Consider the following 12,443-nt stretch of genomic DNA (forward strand, 5'->3'; position numbering starts at 1 on the left):
CCCCTAGCCTGTCCTAGCTGCAGTGCTCGGCCCAGAAAGTGTCTAAACCTAACCTAACCCTAAAATATATACTGATCTCTCTCTTCTTATAATTCATTGTGGTATTTGCGAGTAACAGAGTTTGGCCGCTACCAAAAAAGTAGATACCAAAATGGGCAGCACAGCAGGCTGATTGACCATTTAAACCATTTCTTGTGAACAATTTCAAGATTGGTGGACTTTGAATTGTCAATCACCGGCATATTAAGTTTTAGGATTTAATTTTTTAAAATAAAATAAATTCCAAAATGTTAAAAGTTTTCCAAGTATAAATCAAGATTTAATTGTTTCAATTATTGCTTTGAAAAAAAACTTATTCTCAATATTTAGGATTCAATTTTCAAATTCCAAATATGAAAATGTTTAATGTTCTTCAAGTACAGATAAAGATTTATATATTCAAGTTTTATATCAATTTCTCGAGACAGGAACATCAGATATAACTTTTATGAGTCGCGATCAAGAGCTAAAGTGCTCAGCTTTCAGCCTATACCCCTTTTCATTTTCCTTTATAGTCCCTTTATAGTGAAATAAATGAAGGTGCTTTAAAATGCTTTGCAAATAGCAATTTCAATTCTCTATAAGTTTGCTTTTGATAAATTATGCAAAACTTTTTTTAAAACGATTTTATTAATTGTTTTAGTTTATATCTGTGGTCAGAGTAAATATTTTGTCAAATGTAATGAAAGCAAACTTATCAAACAAACAATTTAAAAGAAAATAAACACCTCAGAATGTTGTGAAACCACTTTAAAAAAGTAAAATAAAACGCGATATTTAAATACTGACCTCAAACTTATGCCTTTCCTCAAATAAAGGGTGTCCCACGAAAATTGTTAATAATTTGCGGCACTAATTTATAAGCCTGATTTAAAATTTCTTAGTTAGTACTCACAAAATTCTCCTTTTCCAGGCATTTCTAAAATGTCGTCTGCCTTTTTTGTAATATTATCGGAGATGTAAAGATTTCTCCAATTTTAGTTTGTTTCATAAATTCTTAATTGTTTGTGAGTATCGTTTCAAAAATCATGCATGCAAGTAGGTTGACGAATAATTGACACAACTTATTTTATGGGTCAAAGACTGGGATTCAAACAAAGGAGATGGAGGGAAATATTGTAAATTAAATATTAACGGAAGTCGCGACTCGCGAAATCAATAAATCGATTTTTCATGGTTCATAATTTAAAGCCAATAGTTTCATTCTTATATTTTGCTTGGACAATGAAAAATCAAAGGAATTGTGTTTTTAAACAATTAAAAAGAATAATTTGATTTCTGCTTCTTTTGAACTTTCCAAAGTTTCTACTGCACAGACTTTTTCATGACATTGACTATTATATTTATAGATTTTTACAGATTTTAATTAAAGATTGCATGCCCTGTAACATAAAATATTGATCGGACAGGTCGAACAAAGGCTTACGTTAGAATGTGCGACCTTGTTTAAAAAAAATGCGCACTGTCAAATTTGGAAAGTTTTGGGGAAAAATGTAAAATATAATTGTCCCTGAAAGCCCTGGTCACAGCTTAAAACATAGATCAAATATTCATTCAGTTTATCCCAACCTGTCATCCAAACCTTTTATCTCAACCTTTCATACCAACCTTTTATCCCAACCTTACATCCAAACCTTTTAACCCAACCTTGTATACCAACCTTTTATCCCAATCTTTTATCCCAACCTTTTATCCCAACCTTTCATCCCAACCTTTCATCCCAACATTTCATCCTAACCTTTCATCCCAACCTTTCATCCCAACCTTTCATCCTAACCTTTCATCCCAACCTTTCATCCCAACTTTTATCCCAACCTTAAATCCCAACCTTTCATCCCAAACTTTCATCCCAACCTTTTATCACAACCATTCATCCCAAACCTTCCATCCAAATCTTTTGTCGCAGTCTTTAGTCAAACCTTTTATTCCAACCTTTCATTCCAACCTTTCATCCCAAACTTTCATTTAAACCTTTCATCCAAACTTGTTTTTCCAGAGTTTAATCCCAACATTTCATCCAAACTTGTCATCCCAACCTTCCTTCCCAACCTTTCATCCCAACATTTTATCCCAACCTTTCATTCCAACCTTTTATCTGAAACTTACATTCCAACCTTCAATCCTAAGTTTTCATCCCATCCCAATTTTCTTTTATTCATTGATAAATGATAACAAAGTTCCGAAAAAAGCATCAAAATTGTAAAAAAACCATATATTATTAAACATTTACCAATTGTTGAAATTACGTTATTTTGAGTTTAAAGAGAAGATGGAAGACGATGTATATATTTCTCTGATTCTTACAGGAGATAAACAGATAAACAGACAGCAAATCGTATACAAAATTATATGAACCAAAACTGTTAACGGATATGATGAAATGCAACAAGTTGTCTTTTAGCTACTACTTATTTCTTAATCCAATTTAAATTAACAGATAGTTATAAAATGTAGTCAAAACCTCTAAAATATTTAGACATAAGAAGCGCCATTAAAAAAAATTTGGGGATTTGTATAATAAGAGATTTTTTGTATAAGCTGCTTTAATCATGGATTATGAAGATGAACGACAAAAGTGCCCAGATTATAAAAAAAACTTTTAAGTTGCTTTAACTTTTTATGTTGTTACACTATCTGTTATACTAGGAGGATGCATACTTATACTTGGTTTCCTTTACTGTGTATCCAGGTAAAAAAAAAATTTATTTTCACAGTAATATCAAACGTCTCAAAAGCATAGAGTAATACTCTATACTCAAAAGCCATCACAAATTTGAAACATTTTGTTCAAAATAATAAGCAGAGTTTTAGGGGGAGACAAATTTCTTAAACTGTTCGAAATTTTGGGAAAAATGTCGGCATTTTTCAAATGGTTTTGAAAGTTCGATATTGCGCACAAAAGTTTAGGTTGGAATTATCTTCCTTCTTTTTCAAATTTAGATTTGGTTTGAAATACACTTTAAATATAATAAATTACAAATATTTCATTCCAATCTAGACATATTAAAAATACAAATTAAAAAAAAATACTGGTAACGTACGGTATCACTTTTTGACCTCGTAGCTTTTAAGAGTTGTTTAGTGCTTCTCTAAAGCTTTCCTAGATTTCAATTAAACATGATTTTTAATTTGAACTTGAGTGATTTCAGTCAAAATAAAACGTTAATAAAAAAATATAAACTAAAAAAAATTCTTTTTCTGTAATCCGACTTGCTCCATTGCAAAATCAATTTATAAATCATTAAAAACGCCCCTAAATCAAGAAAATTCAACCTTCAGATCCTTAAAAAAGAAAATTTTATTTTGGGTTTTAAATATTTTAGACTTCTCTTGTTTTTTTGTTTTTGTTTTGTTTTTGTTTCCAAAATTAATAAATAAAAAACAAACAGTTTTAACAAATAATAAAATTTAGAATTTGTTTCTCAAACTTCTATGGGGTAGTTTGGGAGATCACGATAAGCAAATTAAAGAAGAAAGGTAAAATACATTTTTACACAAAATTACTTTTACTTAGAATCTGGAATACAATATTAAATAATAAAACAGTATTTTTTTGTATTATTTTGTGTAGGTGATTGTAAACAGATAGATGTTGATTCGAAATGCTTCAGGTATATTTTTTTTATTCAAAAAATGTGTAAATATTTATTTTAAATTTTTAGATTACACAATAAACATCTTTAGCTTCCAAATTTTGAGATAATGATCTCCTTCCTTAGAAAATCTGTTTGTTTATATGTTGAGAAAAACAAAATCAACTTTTCTAGTTAAAATTTTTAGCTGTTATTTGTTGATTTAAAAGCCGATTTCGTCGTACTTCATAATATTGAAAAATTCGCGGATTTGCTGTTCGATAATTCGACAAAAAGTTTCTTCTAAGCAAATTTTTTTAATATCAACTGTCCCTGGGCCTGTGGTCAACAAACAGACAACCCCAACAAAACAATTAAGACATTTTTTTTAAATTTCTATTCAAGGATCCAAAAAGAAAAATTAGTTTTTCTTCAAGCGGAAAACGATAACGTTTAATAATACTTTTTTAGCTTTAAAGCTGAAGTTTTAACTTTAATACCAAATAATAAAAGAATTAATATTAATTATTATAATAACGTAAAATTTATTTTTGTTTAAGAGGACCTGAGAAGGAGATAGTTCATGGAAGTCCATTTTCTCTTTCAGGCATTCTTGTTTGTAATACATTTCGTAAACAATTAGAAAAAGAAATTTAGAAACATTAAACCTTAAAATTATATTTGTTTTTAAAAGGGTCTGTCTGTCGGCGTAATTTCAAGAGACATCCCATTTTAATAGTTCTTGATTCTTGATTCACATGTTTAAAACGGTAATCTAAACCTATATCTATAATATACTTATTTCTAAATAACACTGATATCTAAGTAAACCTGATATCTCAGTAACACTGATGTCTTTCTAACACAGATATATATGTAACACTGATGTCTAAGTAACACTGATTTTTAGCTTTGTAACACTGCTGTCTGATTTTTAAGATAAATTAATGTCTAAGTAACACGGATGTCTAAGTAACACGGATGTCTAAGTAACACGGATGTCTAAGTAACACTGATATCTAAGTAACATTGATGTCTAAGAAACACTGATATCTAAGTAACCCTGATATCTCAGTAACACTGATGTCTTTCTAACACAGATATATAAGTAACACTGATGTCTAAGTAACACTGATATCTAAGTAACCCTGATATCTCAGTAACACTGATGTCTTTCTAACACAGATATATAAGTATCACTGATGTCTAGTTTAGTAACACTGATATCTTAGTGACACTGATAACTAATAACACTGATGTCTGACATTAAAGATAAATTAATGTTTAAGTCACACTGATGTCTAAATTAGTGACAATTCGGTCGTTTTCGAACAATAAAATCAATATGATATTTGGTAAATTAATTTCCTTATAGGAGCATAGTTTTTCGTCATAAACCTTTCTATTCCTTATAGCCTAACATGTTTACTGTAGCACGAGATTTTATTCGGTTGTTTAGGTCAATGAATTAGGACTTTTCATAGAAAATATATAAATTTTTCCGAAAATATATATTCTACCTACGACGTCTAACTTTTTCTCTTTTTATATATATTTAAAAACTTATTATTAAAAAAAAGTTATTTTATGTACAAGGTTGCCCACAAAAGATGAGACTTCAGAGATGACTGTAAGAATTTAGGATGCCTTTTTATGCTTATGGTAATCCTATTTAAAGGTTTATCCAGGAAGGATGAGTCTACAGTAAAGTTTATACGATTTGCAATCATCGTACGGTGCAGCTGAACTTTTTTTTTTGTCACATCATATTCACCATACAGGGTTACCCATAAAGAGTGAGACTAAAAGTGGTGGAAAATTTTATTGACAGATATTTATAGATTAACTTTGCATAATGAGAACATACCATGAATAGGACATTTCATAGAATACAAGAGAGGTTTTGATACAGAGGTAACCATAAAATAGTAGAGTCATTGTCGTCTCTATTCTTCCCCTTGATTATACAATGTTGATAAAAGTTTTTAATGTGTGTGTGTCCCAAAAAATCCTGATCAATATTTTATATATGGAAGAAGAAATGAAAACCCCCTCTATATATAGACAAGTTAATTTATTGCTGATTTCTAAAATTGTTTTATTTTTTCTTATATTTCATGTAGGGTTACAGGCAAATGACTTTTCTGCCTTGTCGCGGAGAGACCGTATATCTCTTAAATTTCTTTACTCGAAACATTGAATTTGAGTAGTTGAATTAAGAAAGTAATGTTGAAATTGAAATCTTATCCTTTAAGGGTAGCTCTGCCCTCTGGTATTGCTAATGTGTGTATGATTAACTTCGATCTTAAAGGGAGTGTTCGCGAAAAATGAAAGGGGGTATAGGCTTAATGCGATAAAAAAGCGCTTTTGATCGCTACTAATCTTACTTCTATCTGTTGCGTCTATAAGGAGAAAATTGTTAAAGACGTCTCATAAAAACAAGTTGTAAGCTAAATATTATTTTAAAAAACAAAATCAAAACTAGTATGAAATATCAAATATATACAAATGTGGCGAAAGATAATCGATGACTACAGGTTGTAATATCTGAATGATTTGTTCGATATTAATTTGATTTTTTTACGGTCTAAGTCGTATGTTCCAATTTCCTCAATTTGTATGGGCGCTACGCTCTTAGGTATGAGACGTCTTTATCAATTTTCCCCTTATAGACGCAACAGATAGAAGTAAGATTAGTAGCGATCAAAAGCGCTTTTTTATCGCATAAAGCCTATAGCCCATTTCATTTTTCGTGAACACTCCCTTTAACACATGGATTTTAATGCGACCTACTAGCAGGCTATTCATTACCTTAGCTGAAACTTAGACGGGGCGTCGATAATTAGATGTTAGGTTGGTTAGTTGGTAATATGGCTAGTTGGTTAGGCTCCTCAACTAGGACACAAAGTTGCAAATAATCAGGTAAACGGATATATTTCAAACCTACAAAAAAATATAGTAATTGTAAAATAAATGTCAATGTATAAATGTTATTGAAGGTTTGATTATATATCTTACTATTTAGCTGTGTCAGGATGATAAGGAAGGTTTAAAGGAGTATTTTAAAGCATTTGTAAATACTTCTAAAAATATGAACCCCGTTGTTTTAGTGGAATTTATTATTGATTGCAAAGTTATTTGTGGATTTGATTGTTCTCTGGCTAAAAGTTTCACTATTTGGTGTTTTCCTTGTGTTGGAGTATAGGTAAATTGCCTGAGTATTGCTTTGATTTGGATTTTCTCTGAGAGGAGGGGTTGGTTAAAGACGACATTGCGTGGTTGGTGGGGTGGGGGTTAGAAAGTAGATTTATGGTTAACAACCTTACTTATTCATCAGTAATCCCACACTAAAAATGTATAATATGGTAATGCGTGTTTTGAAAGTAAGCAGTTTAACTAAATATTTTGTTGATTCATTGCTTAATAAAATTTAGCATATTTTGTGAAAGAATAAAGTATAGAAATATTTATTCATAGTCATGTTGTTATTTAGTCATGTTGTTATTTGGTCAAAAACTATTTCGGCTGGTCCGAAAAGGTCTAAAATGACCTAAAAGAAGCCTTTTTTCCTGTTAATTTTAGAAAGTAAGATTTTTTTAGAAATTGTTAAGTATGCTATTCCGAAAATTTCATGCAGTTTGACAGGAAATTAATGCTGGAAAATTATATTTTTTAGATAAAAAGTAATAATGATGTCGTCATCAGTTTTGCTTTCACGAATTTTCAAATGTTTACAGTTGTAAATCAATCATGCCTCTCTTTCAATGGAACGTCACTAGAAATTAAGTGGCTCAACAAAATCTGAAGCTTATTCCGTCTAACAGAATTTTGGACCCATTTCTTTATAATAAATACCTATAAAACTATGGAATAGGAAGACAATTGTTTGCCATAATTTTTAAGATTCAATGAATAGGAAACAAAGTAATTGTGCAGTGTACCTGCACTGCCCCAATTTAATTAATATGTTGTAGTAGAGCTACTGGCAAATTCATTTGCTTTTCAGCAACATGAAATACACATTAAAGATAAATTAAATGTCGTCTTCCTTTTTCACAGTTTTGTGGGTTTCATGGTAAAAACAATGAATGTTTGAAGGGGTTTGTTACAAGTATACAGGTACTGCATCAACATATTTGAATAGACTCAAAATAATTATATAGATAAAAAAGCAAAACGTTAAAAATTAAAATTTAATAGATAACAAAAAAACACACATTTCTACAGGGTTACCTACGGCCAAAAAGGATAAGATTTCAAAGACGACTATACGAAATTTATGCTGTCTGTTTCCTTACATATATATGATTCCCTGCAACTGTAAACTGTAAATTTAAAAGGTCATAAAATTGGCATATTGAAAGAGTTTCAGGTTGTCTTTACGTTATCATCCTTCGTGAGTAACCTTGTATAGTAACATATAAAAATGCAGAAATTTGAATCCGTTATTTTTGAAACAATTTTATTTCTGAAAAATATGTGCTTTCAGATCGGTCCTTGGCACGAAGTGTATCTCAGCAAAAGGAAGGATATTTTGATAATCCCGGATTTCAGGGTTGTATAGATCCAGTCGGATTCAAGGGGTGCATGGATCAAGCCGAATTTAAGGGATGCACGGATCCAGCCGGATTCAAAGGATTTATGGATGTACCCGGACTCAAGGAAGATATGGACCCAGTCGGATTTGAGGATTGTACTGATCAATCCGGATTCCAAATACATCTTAGAAAATCTCGTTTCCAGAGAGGATGCCTAGATCTCTCCGGATGTCCTACAGTGCTGCTAAGTATAAATGAAAACTCATTAAGAAAAGAACAAAACGAAAATTTTGAAAAAGAAATGGAAAAAGAAAAACACGACATAAAACAAGAACAAGAAAAAAATTATAAGAAAACACAAGAACTGGAAAATAACCAAAAATATCTTGAAATTAAAATTAAGAACTTAGACAAAGAACCTGAGAATGAATTTGAATGGATCCAAGAGCAACAACAAAAACAAGGACCAACACAAGATCACAATAAAAAACAAGAGGAAGAAGAGAAAAATCAGAGACATGGAAAATCAAAAAAGCAAGCACCAAAACAAAGACAAGAAGAAGTAGAGGAACCAGAGCAAATTCTAGAAGAGAAAAAGCAGAAACTAGAGCAATATCAAGAACAAGAATAAGTACAGAAAAATAGAGTAAAAACCAAAAAAAACAAAACAATATACTTTCTAAACTATTCATGAATTCTGGATTATATAAATTTTCCCATTTATTTTTTAATGATATATATTAGTCTATTTCTCCCTCTTTTAACCTCATGACATGTATGGAATAAAGAAAAAAACATAATTTAAAAAAATTTTTAAATTCACAAATTGCAGATCGTCAATTTTAAATTTAGGCACTTATTTTTCATTGTTGCATTTAACACATTTTTAAAAAAGAGATGAATCATAGTGTCTACAAAATGTACTGGGTATTTTTCTGGCTTTATTTAATGTCCCCTGATTCTATATATAGGAAGATTGCATAGCGTGAAACATAATATTGATACAATATTATTTGTGTTGAATACAATAACAAATAATTTAAAAAAAATATTTCAGGGAGGGAAGACCCATCCTCAAATGTTGTATAATTTCAAATAAAAAAGTTATTAAATAAGTTTTTATGGATTTTCCACCCTATGTTTCCGCCTCAAAATTTATTTAAAGCTACTTATAGACATTCACCGTAATTGTTTTGTATTTTTTTTGCTCGTAAGAACGGGAAAAAATACTTTGTGATATAACTATATAACCCGGTTTAATGATAAGTAATGAATATATGTTAATAAACGTAAATTAATGTATCTCAGAATCTGCTCTTATTACATCTTTAAAACATGCAATGTTGCTCTGTTTTTTAAACCACATTGTGCATAGTGTTTGCAGCGAACGAAACGTTTCGCGAAAAATCGCTAAAAATTCGAAAATTTTCGTTCGCATTTCGCAAACTTTTTCGCGAAAAATTTTCTATCTTTTTGATGAATTTTTGCAAAAGTTTTGCATTTTTTAAAATTCTGTATTTTTTCGTGAAACAAATTTAAGTGAATTTTCGCGGAAAAAGCAAAAATTGTCGAATTTTTCGTGAGCGAGCGAAATGCGAAAATTTCGCGAAACCATTTTTCCTTTCCGCTGCAAACCCTAACTGAAAATGAATAAGTAAAAGCATAAAAACTTTTTTAATTAAAAAAATAGCCTTGTTTTGACTCTTTTTTCAGCCTCAATTCAATCATTTTCAAAATTGTTGTTGTAAGATTTTTGAATAAGAATATATAGCATAAATTTAAAAAATGAAAATATCAATGAAATTTTTGGGGGGGAAAATTAAGGAAATTTTTTAATCATTAAACTGAAATTTTGATAAGAATGCCACTTTAAATATTTTTTTTTATAAAAATTGGCCGGAAATCAGAATTAATCTTTCAGGGTTTGAATATTATTTTACATCTTTTGACTCTCACGTTGAAAATTGGAGTCAGGATGTGATTAACACCCCCCCTCTTTTTTCCTATTCTGAAGCTAACCTTTAGCTTTTCATCAACTTGTGGAAAGCCCTTCAAAAAATCTAAATTTTCAAAAATCCAAATATTTCTTGCGATTTTTTGTGACTTGGTGAAATATGAGAGATAAATTTTTTTGAAATTCTCTTGACCCAACGAATGCAAAATTTTGTATAAGCTTGGAGTGTATTGAAGAAAGCTAACATGTGCAAATTCCATTTATAAGTGTCTGTGCAAAAACGTTGCAAATTTTCTTTACAAAAATGTTCAATCTGCTTTTGTTAGCTTTCAAAAGAGCTAAAGATATTTGAAATAAAATGACTGAAAGTAGGTCTAAATATAGATTTAGTCTAGTACAGGTAAAATGAGGCAGTATATATGTATTGTTTTAGGACTCAGGGTCGAGAGGGGGGGATGGATAATTTGATAGGGGAGGGGAAATGTTTGTTTTTCTTAAGTAACTTTTACATTAGCATCAGCAATCTTTTCTATGTATCTAGTAGCTTGGGGAACTCGGCGCTGTCCAGGTTGCTTACTGTTACTCCCGCCGTTTACCCGAAAGTCATGAATTTTGCTTTGCTTCTCTTTTAAAGACGACCCATTCAACTTAGAACCTTAAAACCTAGCTAAGAGCATTCCCAATAAAAATTTCAAACAAATCGGACAGGGGTTCAAGAGTTATGATCGGTCATCCAAACAAATAATCAAACGCACAGAGGTTACTACTTTACAAATATATATCTATAAGGGTTAACCATAAAGGATGCGACTTTAATGATGATAAGCTGAAACTCTTTCACCATATTCCTACTTCCCAGAGACCCCTTTGACATTTCCCCCAAAAAGTATTGGTTAAAAGCTGTTGATATTTTTTTTACTTTTCTAGCCAACGCATATGGCCCTCACTTTAAACCAAAAGCTTGGCTTTTTTACCTTACTGCCTCACTTAATCTCTGAGCGTCTTTTAACAAAATTAACTTAAATAAGAAGAAATAAGGGGAAGTCTGGTTATTGATAAAATGGAAAACCAAATTTAAAAAATGACTGTGGCAATCTAAATAAGGAAGGAGGGAGGGAGGTTGAGGTTGGGTAGAGGTAGGGGAAGGTTGGGGGAGGTAGGAAGTGGGGGAAGTTAGGGGAGAGGGTAGGGGGTGGAGTAGATCAGTTGGTATAATCTGAGTTGAAAGTACGGACGAAGGGTGTGTTTTGGTTGAGCGGGAATTCGAGATTACATGAAAGGGAGAAAGTCAAGAGCTTTCTCCCGTTCAAGTAATAAACAGAGAGAGAGTTCAGTTCGCCTACTCATTCCGGCAGATTATATATATTTTATAGCATTTAATTTATCATCAATATTTCGTTAACGGATTTAAAAATATGAAATATACAGTTAAGCCATTCTTAATTTCAACAGAATAAAGTTTTTGCCTCTTTTTCATTTATTCGCTTTTTGTAACAAATCCACGAAACCCGGTGAATTAATGTAAAAGGTACAAAATATCTGTCCATTCTGTTCCAGCTGATCCAGTTTATTTTAATTTTGTGGATGTGTTGGAATTATTAAAATTCATCAATACAGAAGTATTAGTTTGACGTTTTTTGAAAGCCAATTGGAATTATATGAAATTTACATTATTTAGGATTTTTAAAATTTTTTTTATTAATGTTTAAATTAAATAATATATTTCTGTGGTAATGATAAAATATATGAAATATCAAACATAAGGAGATAAAATAAGTATGCATATTTAAAACTACTAGAGCAGGTATTTTAAGTATCGTTTATTTCATAAATCGTATGGTTGTTAATTTTTATACGGAACTTAAACAATCTAAAAATATTTCTAACATTCTTTTTGTATAATAATTTCATAAAATATTTGACTCAATAATAATATTATTGATTTTATAAAATCACTGAATTAGTTTAAAATCTGAAACATATTAAACTGATGGATTTAAACATTAAATTTAAATGAAACCACATTTATTTGATAAAATTGGTTGTTTTTCTTCATCTCATATTAGTAAAATTACATATGTATAAGTCATCTTAGATTTTAATTTAAATTAATTCTTAATCGTATTAATATTATATTCAGTAAAAACAGATTTAAACTTTTAACACTTGATCTTTAGACTTGATTTAAATTTATTTGATTTGAATAGTTTACTTAATTTTTTTCAAATATAAAAATAACACTTTGTGTGCATTTCTGGCTAGGATTGCTGAAGGGATTGTTGATACAATTTTAGACTACTATTTAGATGAAAGGTTTAAATCTTTGAACAACTGTTCGAT

The 12,443-nt window shown here is 30.2% G+C and overlaps 1 protein-coding gene across 1 annotated transcript; it reads left to right on the forward strand.

Moving 5' to 3' along the window:
* Positions 1 to 2,644: 2,644 nt before the first annotated feature.
* LOC111709481 (cilia- and flagella-associated protein 251) lies at positions 2,645 to 9,418 on the forward strand. The gene is made up of 6 exons (XM_023483148.1): positions 2,645 to 2,728; positions 3,452 to 3,516; positions 3,611 to 3,650; positions 4,172 to 4,218; positions 7,710 to 7,730; positions 8,101 to 9,418. The coding sequence occupies exon 6, from the start codon at positions 8,199 to 8,201 to the stop codon at positions 8,778 to 8,780; it is 582 nt and encodes a 193-aa protein (XP_023338916.1). The 5' UTR covers positions 2,645 to 2,728; positions 3,452 to 3,516; positions 3,611 to 3,650; positions 4,172 to 4,218; positions 7,710 to 7,730; positions 8,101 to 8,198; the 3' UTR covers positions 8,781 to 9,418.
* Positions 9,419 to 12,443: the final 3,025 nt, after the last annotated feature.

This window comes from Eurytemora carolleeae, unplaced genomic scaffold (assembly GCF_000591075.1).
Source record: "Eurytemora carolleeae unplaced genomic scaffold, Eaff_2.0 scaffold698, whole genome shotgun sequence".
In the NCBI taxonomy this organism is placed as follows: Eukaryota; Metazoa; Arthropoda; class Copepoda; order Calanoida; family Temoridae; genus Eurytemora; species Eurytemora carolleeae.